Source organism: Alligator mississippiensis, chromosome 1, assembly GCF_030867095.1.
Source record: "Alligator mississippiensis isolate rAllMis1 chromosome 1, rAllMis1, whole genome shotgun sequence".
In the NCBI taxonomy this organism is placed as follows: Eukaryota; Metazoa; Chordata; order Crocodylia; family Alligatoridae; genus Alligator; species Alligator mississippiensis.
In genome coordinates, this window is record NC_081824.1 from 168,036,598 (window position 1) to 168,052,706 (window position 16,109).

At 41.1% G+C, this 16,109-nt stretch overlaps 1 protein-coding gene across 6 annotated transcripts in view; it reads left to right on the forward strand.

The window, feature by feature from the left end:
• Window positions 1-16,109, forward strand: part of LTBP1 (latent transforming growth factor beta binding protein 1) — a 363,058-nt gene that overhangs the window by 264,595 nt on the left and 82,354 nt on the right. For all 6 annotated transcript variants that reach the window (XM_014600068.3, XM_014600069.3, XM_019500580.2 and 3 more), the window contains 4 exons: window positions 604-726; window positions 7,261-7,380; window positions 12,413-12,535; window positions 15,041-15,163. In XM_014600068.3, the coding sequence (XP_014455554.2) occupies window positions 604-726; window positions 7,261-7,380; window positions 12,413-12,535; window positions 15,041-15,163 (489 nt within the window). The remainder of the gene's footprint in view (window positions 1-603; window positions 727-7,260; window positions 7,381-12,412; window positions 12,536-15,040; window positions 15,164-16,109) is intronic.

Here is a 16,109-nt window from a genome sequence, read left to right on the forward strand (position 1 = left end):
TTAAACTATTAAGTAAAGCTGCCATTGGTCCTTGAAGTCCTTTGTGTACTCTGAGTTACTACACTAAAGGTGCTGCAGATTAACATGAACTTTTTGTTTTCATTATGGTTCATTTCTCAGCATCGCCAACACTAGACAGTCCTCTGTGAATATTTTAATTGCTGTTGAACAATGAATAGCGGGTGCTTTTCATAGCACTTTCAGTCCTGTAAAAATGGTAGCTATCCAAGAGTAAGGTTTCATACAGTCTGATAGAAATTACTGTTTATGAAAGACCGTTTCTGAGGTGAGAAGCATAAGTACCCATGACTGCTATTGCGATGCTTTTATTTATTGCAGTCATATCTTTAAACATGGCTGGGAGTCATGATCAGCAAATCCTACATGACAGTTATGAGCTTATATAATAGCAATCAAAGATTTTGCAAATCCAAACTTGCCTTAACTTAAAAAAAGCTGACTTGATGATCTTCGAGGTCCCTTCCAGGCTAACGTCTTTGAAATCTATGAAAATAGTGTGGACAAAATGCAGACAGTTTGTACTTTGGCCACTTCGTGATTAATTTAAGCCTATGTATTCCTTTTGATTTCTCCCATCCCCAGATTTCGATGAATGCTTGAGACCTCACACCTGCGGAGAAGGCTTTTGTATAAATACTATCGGCTCGTATAGATGTGAATATTGTGACAGTGGATACCGAATGAATAGAAGAGGTCAATGTGAAGGTGGGTTTGTGACTTTACAGTGGGGAAAATATAGCAATGAAATTTAGCAAACCAAACTATTTAAATTTTATTTAGCACAGTGTGTTAATATTAAATTTTCTCTTGTTATACTGGTTTTAATATTTGGTGTTGTATCCATATTAATGTTTCCAATTTCTCTGATCAGCTTTATTTATTAGAGGTATTTTTGTGTAGAAATTTTGATCATGATTATATTTAACTAGTGGCTGTTTGATTAAATTATTAAGTAACACATGCGCAATATGGAGTTTTACATGTTAGACCCAATACTTTTTCCACCTAACAGACACTGAATCTTTCACTATGTTCCCCTTTCTGTCTCTGTCTCTTTTTCTTTTTTAAACAAATGGAAGATTTCAGCGTAGAATCTCTTCCTGTCCTTGCAGTCATTTGTCATTCCTGCCTCACATCCTTAGTCTATCTTCACTGGGGTAGTTCTTTCTGTCTTGTTCTTTCTACTGTGTTGTCATAGATATGGTTTTGACTTTATTTCACTTGGCTTTCAGGTCCATTAACCTTCTTCAAAATGTCAAAATGCTTAAAAAGACACATGACAGATAACACTGACATGTAGCTTATGATGGAATAGTTATCATTTATGTCTGAGAAACCCAGAAGTGAAGTTTGATCAGCAAAGTCAGATTTCTTCTCCAATATAACAATTTACAAGAAACGTTTCTGAAAATCATCCAATATTTGCAATTATTTGACTCCAGGACCTTCAAACCAAATTCCTGTTCATTTGTTAATTAGCTCTGAGACATTGCAAAGACATTCCCCCATGACAGAGGGAACCTAAAGCTACTGGCACTATTTCTTTTCAAAAGAAAGGTGGCACTGAACTTCTAGTCTGGAGTCCTGGTAACTTTGTATTTTAATCTCTTCCTTCCTTAGCTGTTTACAGAGGTGCTAGCTACAATAAGGGTTATCATTTTATGCTTTCCTATTGTGTAAAAGCAACACTGAACAATGGAATATGTTTCCTGTTTGGAGTATGGAGCTGGCAGACACTGCCATTTAATAGAACAAGAAGTCCCAGTGCATCTGACCTTCAAAAACTTGTATTATTACTTTTTGGCAAGATCTTTTCATTCCCCTCCCCCCCCAATGTTTCAACATTAATTTAATAGTGAATTAGGGCCACAGACAGAGGTTGCATTTTAAATATATCCTCATTTGTCCTCTGTTCCAAGTTATTCCACATTGCATAAAAGTTGCTAACACACTTTTGTAATAATAATGGAAACGAAAGGCTGCTGTAGATGTATTTGCTCCTACTAACTTTGCTAAAGCCTTTCCTGTTCAGACCATCCATTGCTTTTATTCTGCCACTAATTTTTTCAGGCTATCCACCCTACACACACAGTTGCCTTCCCTAGTCAAAACTGCCCCCTCTTGACAAACACTTGCTGCCGGTAAGAATCAATCTTAAATAATCTTACATGAGTAGAAATCAAAATGTGCCAGCACATCAGATTTCTTATTTTAAGTAGCTGGACTGTAGCCCATCATTATTTAACCTCTCTCTCTCTCTCTCTCTCTCTCTCTCTCTCTCTCTATACACACACACACACACACACACACACACACATATATATATATATACACACACATATATGTATGTATGTATGTATGTGTATATATATGTATGTATGTATGTATATGTATATAATTCCCATAAATCAATGTTCCATTGAAGACTTAAAGTTTGCTTATGGGAAAAATCCTCCCACACCAACCCATTAAGCCAAGGAAATTAAACATTAAGAGAGCATCTTCATCACCTCATTATACCCACACATCATGTGTCATTTCCAGGGTCTTGTGGAGGAGTGATTACTGGTTAACTGTATCATAGGTAGCTGTTAGGTCAATGAACACAGCTCCCCTGATTTGGCCTCTTTCAAAACTGTCCTCAGTATGTTGAGTTAGACTGAGTAGCTGACTTGTTGCTTTTCCAGGACAAAAGCTGGAAAAATCCCTTATTTAGGGATTAGGTGTTTATCCACATATGGAGCAAGCCAGTTCAATATCAGTCGGGTGATCCTAAGATACTGTGATCCCATACACATTACTCCTGCTGAACACATAATTCAGGGGGTAGCATTATTAAAAGTGGAGCTGGTTAATATGGCCTACAGCTGAAGTTGCATAACATTTATGACCCTGTCATCAGTTTTTTCGGAATTTTGCCAGACTTTGAGTACTTCTAACAGAAGATACAGGGAAGACAGATCTACTCAACAGTTGCTTTGCCTCAGTCTTTAAAAAAAGATTTAGCTGCAGACGGACAGATACCCAATAAGGATTATCTGGTTAAGAAAGGGGGTAAAATGAGGTAGTAGATAACAGAAGAGACAGTCAGAGAGCATTTGTTGGGTCTGAATGAATTCAAGTCAGAAGGGCCTTCATCCCAGGATACTGAAGGAACTGGCAGAAGAGATCTTGGAGGCCTTGGCAATGGTCATCATAAGTTGTGAGAGATGGGCCAGGTACCACAGGACTGAAAAATGGTGAACATAGTGCCCCTCTTTAAAAAAGGCAAAAAGGAGGGCCTGGAGAACTACAGATGGGTAAGCCTTGCCTCAATACCATAGACGTTACTGGAGCATATCCTAAGGAAAGTCATTTGTAAGCATCTGGAGGAGGAAAGGCTGATCAAACAGCCAGCATGGATTTGTGAAAAACAAGTAGTGTCAAACAAACCTGATTTCTTTCTTTGACAAAGTAACTACTTGGGTGGATGAAGGGAATGCTGTGGATATAGTGTGTCTGGACTCCATCAAGGCTCTTGACAAGGTCATACATGACCTTCTCATAACAAATTGGAGAAATGTGGAGCTGGACAAAACTACTACAAGGTGGATAGATAACTGGCTCAATAGATCCAAGCAAAGGGTGATTAATAACAGCTCCATGACAGAATGGCAGGAGGTTTCAAGTGGAGTCCCATGGGGGTCTGTCCTGGACTGTTCAACATGTTTATTGACAATTTGGATGGTGGCATATAAAGCTTCTTGAGCAGGTTTGCAAACAACACAAAACAGAAGGATTGCAAACACGGAGGATGTAAGCACAATTCAGAAGGATCTCAACAGATTGAAAAGTTGGGCTAGAGCTAACTGGATGAAGTTTAATGTAGACAATGTAAGGTACTGCACCTCAGGAGGAGTAATCAAAAACATAAATATAAAATGGGTGACACCTGGTTGGCTGGCAGCTCTATTGAAAAGGGAATCTTGCAGTGTAATGCAGCTGCATAAAAGGTGAATGCAGTTTTAGGCTGCATCAATAGAAGCATTAGGTGCAAGACACGGGAGGTGGTAGTGCCTCTACTCAGCACTGGTTAGGCCTCATCTGGAGTACTGTGTGCAATTTTGGGCTCCACATTTTTAAAAGGACATGGAGAAAGAAGTTAGAGGGGCTCCAGAGGCAGGCCACAAATATGATAAAGGGCTTGGAAAGCAGGTCATATGAGGAGAGACTGAAGGAGCTAGGCATGTTCAGTTTGCAGAAAAGGTGCTCAAGAAAGGACATGATAGCAGTCTTCAAATACTTGAAGGGCTGCCGTAAAGAAGAGGGAAAGCACCTTTCCTCTTGTGCTGCAGAGAGGAGGTCACAGACCAATGGCTTGAAGTTACAGCAAAGTAGGTTTATACTGGATGTCTGGAAAAACTTCTACACTATTAGAATAGTAAGGCAGTGGAATAAACTGCCTAGGGAATTTATGGACTCTCCATCACTAGAGGTGTTCAAGAAGAGGTTGAACAGCCACTGGTTGGGGAAGATCTAGGCATAACTATGCTAATGTTCTACTGTGGGTATTTTCCGTGCTTCTGGGCTTTACTGGTTGCCTTAACTGCCCCTTACTTTCTGCTACATGTCAGATGACTAGATGACTTCTGGAGGTCTCTTCCAGCCTGGCTTCTCTATGATTCTATGACTTGGACTGAAAATTCCCATGCTTAATATCATAGAAAAAATAGTATTGGAAAGGACCTCAGGAGGTCATTTAGTCCAGGGGTTTTCAACTTTTTTTAATAAGTGAACCCCCAGCAGCCAGATGTGGGGAGGGGTTGTGCGCCACTGGATGTGGAATGGCAGCAGTGCACAGGGTGGTGGGTGGTGGTGGCTGATGCGTGCGAACTTCCCACTCCTCCCTGCCCCCCAGTGTCTGGCTGGTCAGGCAGTGCCTGCACAGCCCTGCTCCTGGGAGGCGGCGGTGCTCTGTCCCTGCCCACCCATGCATGCCTCCTAGGGCCTTCCCAAGTACCCCTGGGGGTACGTGTACCCCTGGTTGACAAACCCTGATCTAGTCCAACCACCTGCTCAAAGCTGACCATCCCAACTAAGTCAGTCCAGCCAGGGCTTTGTCGACCTGGGCCTTAAAAACCTCCAAGGATGGAGATTCCACCACCTATCTAGGTAACCTGTTCTAGTGTTTCACCACCCTCCGACAGAGAAAGTTTTTCCTAATATCCAACCTAAACCTCCCTTGCTGCAACTTGAATATTTACTTTGGGCTCATTAGAAAAATCTGGAGATATGGTGAAGTCACTTGTGAGAACACGTTTTGGGAAAATAATGTTTTACTTGTGTTAAGCAATTTTTATGGCTGTTATATTGAGGCACATTAGTGATTTCATGGTTTAGAATAGTGAGGGCCAATCTTTTTTGACAGGCGTGCTGCAAATTAGCCCTGCACCTTCTCTAAGTACCAGTCTGATCCCCTTCCCCTGCCCAATCTGCTACTCTGATTTCTGCTTCCTGCCCTGTACATCCTGCCCAATCTGCTGCTCTGCTTTCTGTCCTATCTGCTGCTGCTGTGCTTCCTGATTTGCCATGGGGAACACACACAAGTACCTGTGCTACTTGTAGAAGGTATGCTACTTCTGGCCACCCCTGTTTCAGAACATGGTCTTGGAGTTGGAAGGGCAGTGTAAGAAAGGGCTTTGTGTCAGGGATGGGCATGTTGCTTTTCTTATAAAAAAAACTATACATATTTGGCCCAAACAGAAGGCTTTGAAAAAAATGCAGTTTAGCTTTTATTCTAATTCAGAGCTACAGGGGCTGAACAGGCCATTTCCTCCATTTGCTGCTCTACGATTTTGTGGGCTGCTGTGGCACTGGCCCTGGGAGCAAAGAGACTATTTCCTTGTGCTATCAGTGCCCCCCATGCTGCTCCCCAGTAACACAGAGAAGGAAAGAGTCCTTAAATTTGTAAGACAGGAGCTAGACAAAGAGATTTCATGGTAGTATATTGAGATATGGCACAAGTGACTAATGCAGGTCCAAAGGCTGAGTGAATTCAGGGCATCCTGTGCACTGGATGAAGTAAGGGTCCATTAAAGAAACTAGTATGTGTTCATGTAATGTGGATGAAGGCAATACAGGCAACCTTAATTCTAGCATTTCCTAGTTTTTGAGTGCTTGACTTTAACATACTTTATTTTGTATGTACTAGTATGTGTAGGTTGCATGTTTTGTATGTACTGTGAAGTTCTTTTATATGTGGAAGAAAGTTATTTGGAGAGATGCAATACCCAATAAGGGTTCAAGGTTCTCAGTATAAATGCCCTTGTCATCTACCCCACCCAGGATGGAGTGGGATGGAATCTGAAGTCTCAGAGAATGGTCTAGCGAGCCTTCCCCCTCTTCTTCTTAAGCGTTGCTAGCCCCCACCTCTCATTCCATCCATCCCCATGGCCTCACCTTCCACCCCACCCTTCCCTCCAGCTTTGATTATTACTTATTCAACCTGGGTTTAGAGTTCGTCTACACCTCATCTGCTTGCTAGTTATGCATATGAGAGGATTGGGAAGCAACACTATACATGCCCTCTTCAGTACTGCCCTCAAACCCCAAGCAGATCCCCCTTTAGCTTGGGAAGCCCACAGTATGTTTAGACCTTCAGTGCTGGTATATTGGGCTTCCATAAGCCGCTGAGCCTGACTGGGTGATTAGCTAGTGGCATTGAAAAACAGATGAGATTCACTTAAATTTCACAAAGGGAGAATTTTTAATATTTCCCTCTTGTATCCCAAGATTACTTTTCAGTACGCACAGTGCCCTCAGCAATTCAAGAGTACATCAAAGAACATTTCTTAATTTTTGGATTTAATTTCTATATCTGGTGAATGGGGTAACAAATCCAGGACCAAGGTCTCAAGATCCTACTAGTACCAAAAGTTTGACACGTCCCTAGCTATCAGTGACTCCCTAACTTAGGAGAAAATCTTAAGGTGATTCACCTAATAGCTTTAATTTAATTATGTATGAGGACCAAACAAGGTTTAGATAAAGTGCCCTGAAGCCATGTTTAAACTCACGGGAGCTTAATCCATGTGATGCTGCAGCACACTATTTAGAACACTGAGGAGCACGTGTATAGGCAGCAGGTATCATTTCAGGGGAATATGTCTGGAATATGACATAAATGGAGTCATCATCATCAGATGAGATTTGTTTTTGAGTGCCCTGCAGCATGGTGATTTTGATTTTCTTTTGTTAAAGATATTGATGAATGCCTGAATGAGAGTACTTGTCCAGATGCACAGTGCATTAACGCTCCTGGCTCGTATCAGTGCGTTCCTTGCATGGATGGATTCAGAGGCTGGAATGGACAATGCCATGGTATGTCTATTATATTTATATTCCAAATGTTGATACATAGATTTTTTTTATTTGGGGATGTCCTGGCCAGAAAACCTCCTTTTATTCTAAAAAAGAAATGGAACTTTTATGTGGCTTTCAAAATGATTTTTGGTTTCAGAGATGGAAGAAATAAGGAAACCTTGTCTGACTCTAGGCAAATTAACATCAAATCTAGGCTGTAATTCTCATGTTCTGTGAAAATCTAGTTGTGGAAATGGATAATATGGGATTTGAAGAGATTTTTAACTGGTAATATTTATGAGAGAAACCATTGCTGGGGAAACTGAACAATTGCAAAAACATGAGGATGCTAATACTTCAATGCAACTAGGCTGCTATTTAATACAATACAGATACTGGCTTACAAAATACTTTGATAAACACATCTAAATTATCATTATTTCTAGGAAGACATTCAGTACATCTCTAATAGTTTCCCAACAGGTCAGTAATGTTCATTTTAAAATTGTTTTTGTGAAATAATTTTTTCACACTTCCTATTGTCCTATTTGTGTTTTTGCCCTTTATTGTTCAGTACCCTCCTTTGTTAGGACCAGTGGCAACTATTTGTGGAGCTCATAGCAAAAGGTGGTATTTTGCAAAAATGTACAGTGCCACTAGTCTTTTGAAGCTAGCTATCAGCTTCTGGATGAACATTTAGAAAACTGATTTCATTTAATTTATGAAGGAAGTGATTTACTTGAACATGTGTACATAGATACATACACTGTACTTTCTGAAATGCTGTGGGACTCTGGCATAAAAAAGTGCTTTATAAACATGATATATTTACATTAAACTACATAGCTGTTTATACCTACCTAATCATCTGATTGTAACAGTACCTGGGTAACATTTTAGATATTTTGTTTGACATTTGAATTGGTTGAGGCAAAAATACAGAGAAGTGACTTTGAGGTAACTATGCTGATTTCATTGGAGTTGCACAAGCCTATGAAATTGTACTAGGGATTAATTTGGCTCACTGAGTGCAAATCACTCAATCTTGGAGATCTATGCTCTGCCTTTCCCTGCTCATCTGGCTTCTACCACCACTGCAAAGAATACAGCATATCCTCTTTCTGCAAGAAGGATTTTCACTTATTTATTCATTTCATGGGAAGTAGAAAGTTGCCTTTATTTGTCTATATTCCTTTTTATATACAGTACCATAGAATATGTGGTGTCAAAAACAATCTGGAAAGAATGCAGATATTCTAATATCAGGCTTTCTCTTTATGCCTATCTCTACAGAAACATTCTAGCTCAAAATATAAATATCCTAGTGCAGTTCCAGAATTGCATCATTTAAATTTTGCCAACCAGACTAATAGAAGCAAAAGGAGAAATGTTAAGTCACTGTATTACTCAGTCCAGAATTACAAACTTCACTGCTTTCTCTAAGCAGTAAATCTTTGTTTTGATTTATGGGACATATACCTACTTTAATTAGCTGCAGAGTACTTTTTCCTTTTTCCATTTTGGGAAAATTTGAAATCACATTTAACCAAGGCAATTCACTCCACATATGACAGGACCAGTCTTCATTTTCTGTTTATCCTGGACCTGAATCTTCTGGAAGAAGATCCACATGTCTAGCCAGCGTAGCATATTTGCACCCTCCCATATCATCTGTAACCCTATTTTAAGGATCCTATGTAGAAAAGTGAATGACTGGCCTTAAACTCGGGTGACCTGGGTTCTAGCCCTTACTCTGCAACTGAATTTGTGCTAACTGGTCTTGAACAAGTTTTAACTTCTCAGTTAACTTAACTTCTCAGTTTTGTCTGAAAAATGGGAACGCTATGTGGAATTCCTTTATAAAGTGTTTGGAGATTAAGGGGTGAATTCTACTTCACCTATCAGATGCACACATGGACTTCAGTGGGTTTGAATAGAGGTGATACTGTCAAAGTCGGGGTTGGACTGAATAATTTTGGGAGGTCCCTTCAAACCCTACTCCTCTATAATTAGGTACCAAAGTGTGATTCTATTTCCCTTTGACCAAGTCCCTCAAAAATAGATAATACAAAAAACCAGATGAATCTTCCTTCTCACTGTATGAGACTTAGTGGGTGCATCTAGACATGAAATTAGCATGTGTGAATAAACTTCAGTGCAGCTCATGTCACAGTTTATTGCTCCTGGCAGCAGCACTTACACATGTGCCTGGGACCACAACATGTTGAGCCGGGTTAGCACAGCTCCAGTTGGTAGGGGGTCCAGGGGCCAGCCTGCCAGCCCAGAGCTGCTCCATGCTGGCTCAGCTTGCTGAGGAGGGGCTGGCTGGGGCACGAGGGTGCTACAGTTCAGGGCGAGCCACAAGGAGCTCCCACACTGGAACACCTGCATGCCCCAGCCAGCCCTGGTCCGCGGGGCAGTACTATCCTACAGTGGAGTTAATTAGTTTACTGTGGCCTAATACCACCACACATGTAGATGATGATGCTTTACTGTGGAACTAATTAGTCAATTCAGCAGTAATAAAGTGCACATGTAACTGCACCCAGTAATAAGGCTAAAATGATTGTGCGTTACAAAAGTAGACACTTTGACCACATCCATACAAGCATGGACATATGATTTACTTTGTGCTGCCACTAGTTGTTCCTGGGGAATGCCTGTACCACATGCCATCTGGCATACAAAAAGTTACCCCAGGTGGTGTAGGAGAGGCTGGGGCTGGCCCCAGCAGCCTTATCTTGGGTCCTGGGGGCCTCTCAGGGCTTCAGCAGTGATGATCTTGCCGCTTGGAGCCTGGCTGACAGCTAGAGCATAGCTCCGGCCGGCCTGGCTCCAGTTTTGAGCAATGCATGCTGTCCCCGTGTGCGCTGCTCCATTTTTTTTTTTTTGTGTGTGTGTGTTTGTTTGACCCCTGGATATCCAGGGGCATAAGGGCTGGGGCATGAGGGATGTCCAGGGGTAAAAAAAACCCTGTGCTGCTCTCTTACAGCATGGAGAACACCTAGATATGGCCATTAATGAATTTCCAGGCCTTGAACTGTGTGAAATGGGATAATGTGTAGGTACCTAAATCTACCTAAATGGAACAGAATCTGGTCCTTCGTGATAAAAAGGGAGATATCAGAGCTAGGTAACGTTGCTCTGTGGGAGCTGCATGTACATAAGTAAGAGTAAAATTGGGTATTTCATATTTTAAAATTAGGACATTCAGCACATTTCATCAAATGTGCTGAGAGCAAAGCTTATGTGGTCTGAACATTGTGGAAAACATGGTTTCAAAGAGAACTCTTGAAACCATTGGGGACTTGGGACCATGGACAGGTTTAACATTTGAAGTATTTCATATGCCTCTGAAACACTTCAAAGGGAAAGTGGACAGAGGCACCCACCATTTGAAGTGCTCCCAAAATTACCAGAGTGCTCCAAAAATGTTCCTGGATGAAACAGCAATTTCATTGAAGTGCTTCAGCTCACATGTAGACACTGAACTGTATAGCCTACCAGGGTCTCTCTCTCACTCTCAGTGCTGTGCTTTCCCCCCTGCTAAACCTCCCTGGCAGGGATGGGAGGGGACAAGCAAGATAGAAAATGCGCAACTGCTTTCCTCAGCTGTCATCAGAGTTGAAGAGCAGGAATCCCTGTGACCTCTTCATCCCTGATCTCCCGGTTCCAGTTGAGTTTGGAGAGAAAGCAGGACAGGCTGTCAGTGAATGCTGTCCTGTGCTGGCATCACTTTCCCAATTACAGAGACAGAGAGGTCCCCCCTTCTCCCTCCCATCTTCCACCAGAATCAGGAGACCAGAGGTGGAGAGGCACACTTGGATTCCTGCTCTCCACCCACAAGGACACCCGAGTGCAGAAGATAGGGACATAATAAGTGTCATATGGACCCAAAAACATGGTCTCTTTAGTTCAGTAGCTTGTCTCCACCAGTGGCTAGTACTAGCTGCTTGAGAGTAAGGTGCAAACCCCCCTTAAATAGTTACCTATGGCATTATTTACCGAGGGGAAAAAATATTTCTTAACCCCCAGAGAGGGTTGGCTTTTACCCTGACATAGGACCTATCATTTCCCTTGCCAACCTTCTCTTTTAGATCATTAATATTTTGTCATTGGGTGTTTTTGTTATCCTTGTAAGCTGGGACTTTCAAAGGAACCTAAATGAACGAGGCACACAAATCCCACTGAGTCAGGTGCCTTACTCCTTTAGGCCTTTTTGGAGAAGGCAGTCATAAATGTGGGTGCACTTGTATAATCCCCCTCCCCCCAGTTATTTAGTAGAGCAGTCCACACAAACCACTTGTTGGCATATCTATAACAGCTAATGAAAGCAGCAGTAACGCATTTAAAATCTGAATGAAAGCTCACCAGAACTTCCCCATTCTGTCACACCTGCGGAGGAAAAAAGGGCCTTATGGTGTACCTTAGTAACAGCATGTAATAACAGGGCAATTTCAGATTTAGATTAAGAGGACTTCAACTGGAAGAAACATGAAACAGTGTCAACTAAATACATTTCTAACACAAAGAAGCCAGTATGAGCTGTGTCTACTCTAGACAGTTTTCCTGTATATTCTTCACAATAATAGTTGAGGAGTGCTAATGTTTACAAGGGTGATGTCAGTTGCCAATATTTTTGACAGGGTGTTGTCAGATTTTTCTAGGAATAGGTCTATAGAATACAGGCAAAATTATGCCACTGTCTGGTAACGTTTGGTCTACACTAACAGCAGAAAAGTCAAGGGCAAAAAGCCCAGTGTAAATGAAGATAATATGATCATTATTAACTTATATTGCAGTCCTACTTAAAAACTGTCTACCAGATTAGGCTATGATATAGTTCAGAGCTCAAACCATTCTTATTTCATGCTGGGAAAAATAATCGTCTAGAATAGATCGTGGGCTAGATGTCTCATAGTGGCTAACCAAATCATATTAGAACACTGTTTAAACAGAATTTTAATACAGTTCATAAACTGAACTGAAAGGCCAGTGTGGATAGGAACTAAGTCATTATTATATATCCATGTTTATTTTATATTTACAGATATAGATGAATGCCAGTATGGCAGTTACTGTACAAATGGACATTGTGAAAACACTGAGGGATCTTTCAGATGTACTTGTAACTATGGTTATAAACTGTCTGCAGCAGAGGATCAGTGTGAAGGTAGGAATGTTTCTAAAACTCACAATAGTACATCTATCACAAAACTGTTGTGCAACAGTAACCCAAAGTATGTTACAAAATATCATTTAATTAAAAAACAATTCAAGTACAACATTAAGCCTGCAAAGGAAAAACTTCAAACAAGCCAGAAAATACAAGAGTTAAGGTTTTTTGTTAACTTGGCTGTGTTATGCAGGCTGTATGTTCTGTGACCTGTGTCAGGGCTGTCCAACTTTGGTACAGCCAGGAGCCTCATGGTGTACCTGCATATGGATCTGGGGCTGCATACTACACAGGCTGCGTGCTGTGAGGGCAACCCCCACCAGATCCCTATTGCTGCATGGGCTCAGCCAGCTTCATATGGGTCCCCAGCACAAAGGTTGCAGTTATACATGCCCTCTGCACTCTCTGCCATGCAGGTTATGATGGCTTCAACCCTCAGCACCTTGCCAGTTTCACAAAGCTCCCTTCACCTTACACCACATGGGCTGCAGTGCATGACTCACTTGCCCCCACTACACAGGCTGCACAGGCAGCATGAGGACCCCTGGGGCCTGCTCTACCATATGGCAGTGGGAGAGGCAGCCACCAGGGCCTGCAGGCTACCAGCCAGCTCTGACCTACTCATAAGATACATGATAGCTGAAGTTATTACATTAATTAACAGTAAACAATGAATACATTCATATTGCTGTATTAAAATTGTTGTAAGTATTTCTGATTTAATTACTTTCAGTTTATTTCCTTAGAAAAAAGGGGAAAATCAAAACCATGTAAGTGTACCATTCTTAGTATCAGAAGCTTTAGAGCTAAGTACAGACCATCAAAAAGCCTGAGGCTGAATCAATTCAATCTCTGCACATTAGTCTAAACTGCATAGATTAAACCAATAAGCAAGTGAACAGACTTTCACTTTTGATTCTGGAAATGCAGCTGCATGTCTGTAGTGACTCAGGGCAGAAGCCAGGGGCACTTGAACATGCCTCCCTGCCCTGTTAAACCTAGCCTGCCCACCCTGGAGGGGGAGAGGTTCGAAGGGGAGGTGCAAAGCATCCTGGGATACTGAGGAACTGTGAGTTAACTTGAATCTGGATGGGATCTGGGACAGAAGTTCAATAAACTGATTTAACTTAAATCAGTTAAGTCTGATACTACATCTATCTAGATGTATCTTAAACTGGTTTCACCCACTTTGAAAGTGGATTATGTGCATTGAACTTCTGTTGTGTTACAGATTTGAACTGATTTCTAATAGTTTATACCAGTTTATGTGTACCTTCTGTTCCTAACCTAGGAATTACAGCCAGGGAGTGTGACAGTCTCATTTTAGAGGAACTATATAGGCAAAGATCGATTGCTTCCTCAGAGCTTTTATGGAAATATGTGGTTTTGTATGCACACTTTTAAAATAAGGCCCCAATCCTGCAGTGTGATGCATATGGGTGAGGCCTTGAAGGGTTATTGAAATCAGTTGTGCTTCATAGATTTTAAGGTGAGGGGCCATTCTGATCATTTGATCTGATCCCTTCTGGCCAGAAAAATTCACCATTTTTTTCTGCCTCAAGCCATAGCTACTGTTTGAGTTACAACAGATCCCTAGAAAGACACTGAGGTCCGATTTATCCTCTGTGAGTGACCGAGAATCTACCACATCCATTCCCAATGGCTTGTGCATGTATATCAAATTACTTTTGGTATTTATGAAATGGACATATCTTTGTTTAATCAAAAGCAATATTGATCCTTCCTAGGGCTGACCACAGCTAGCTAATGAATTTTAAAAGACACTAAGGCCTGTTCACAATAGAGGCTAACACATTTTCATACACCTCTTAATTAATACATACTAATATTTCCTAATTTAGTTTGAACCTAAAAAACTAAACACCTCCAGCAACAGATTTCTCCCAAATATTCATCTGTGATGATTATTCAGTAGTGACTCATTGGAACATGTCCTGCCTTTTGAATCAGCAATGCCACTTCCGAATTTTCCTTAGGAAATTTGGAGTTTCTTATCCAAATACATCTGCTGACCTGGGCTGACCCCAGTCTGTGGGAAGTGAAGAAATCCCTCCAAGCACTGAAGGATTAACAGCAGTTATGGAAACAAAGAGAGACGTTTGACCTGGATTAATACTGATATAGAGCAATTGTTTAAATAAGAAAATCTGATCTTCATGTAAAATGTTATAGTGCAACAGCCTGGCAGTGTGTGCCTGAAAACTGCCCCTGATAGAAAGGTGGTGATACTGTTGCAAAGTGTTTTTGTGCGTTTTGCTGACTTACATGGGGCAGCTGATTTCTTGTCTACAGAGAAGAATTTGGTGGGGGTGTCATGTATTTTCACGTATTTCAACCTTTATTTGGTACTACATCAGAAGCAAAAAGAGTGACTGTCTTTGGACAGTGTGTGTCCAAACAGTGTGTGTTTTTGTTACCAGTATTTCCAGAAGTGTAGCATTACCATTTTCTTTAGATAACACATTTTCTTCTCCTTCGTAGATATAAATGAATGTCAGCAAACTGCTCTGTGCACAAATGGGCATTGCAGAAACACGGATGGGTCTTTCAGGTGTATTTGCAAACAAGGTTACACACTATCATCTACGGGAGACCAGTGTGAAGGTAAGAATATGGCTTACGCTACTGAAGAATTTTCCATTAAGACCTGGGCTATTCTTACTCCAAGTACAACCATTTTTTAGGATGAGGGAGGTTTATTTTTTCCTGCTCTTCTCCATTCTTTGATGGCCCATTAATGGTCTCCATCGGTACAGCTCATGAATTCACAGTCTCATGAATTCTCTTTCGCATAGTCCTAGTTATCTCTATATGTATAATAAACCTACACTTATGTTTTCAATAGGAAGGGTGGGAGAATAATTTGATTTTTGTTGGTAATAAATAACAACTCTTTTTAATAAGATCATATCCTCTTTACTCATATTTTAGCACATACAACTATTTTTATTCATGGGCCACAAAAACTCCTGCCAGCACATATTGTTTATGTGGGGGTCTGCTGGGTTTACAACTTCTTCTGCACCTGTTGTGTGGGCCTGTAGCCAACCACCACAATCTCAAACATGAGTAGCATTGCCAGGGGAAAGCATGTGGCCTAGATCAGATCCAGAGAACATTCTCCTAGAGTGGAGCTCAGCATCCTCCACTGTCTCAGAGGTGCACTCTACATACCAGTCTTGCAAAACAAAATATATGAGAAATGTACGGTACATGCTAGAGGAAGTACTGTGCAGTAAGAAACAGTTGTCATATCTCTTAGGAGTATCTCATATAGGAAGACTTCAGCCCTTCTGTTACAAAACTGATATGTTCATTATCTTGGGGATACTCCTCATCCTTGCTTATTTTTCATTGCTTGACACCATTCTTATGTGAGCATCATTTCAAGGAAATTTTCAGGAGCTGACCCAAAGGGGTTCTTCCCATGCTTCAGTGATACTGGCTCTTGGGTTCCTTGTTCCTGGGATAAAAGAGTACTTTAAGATACCATCTCTCAATGTCACACACTTCGGAGTTGAGACAGGCATAAAGAGGACCAGAGTCTTCC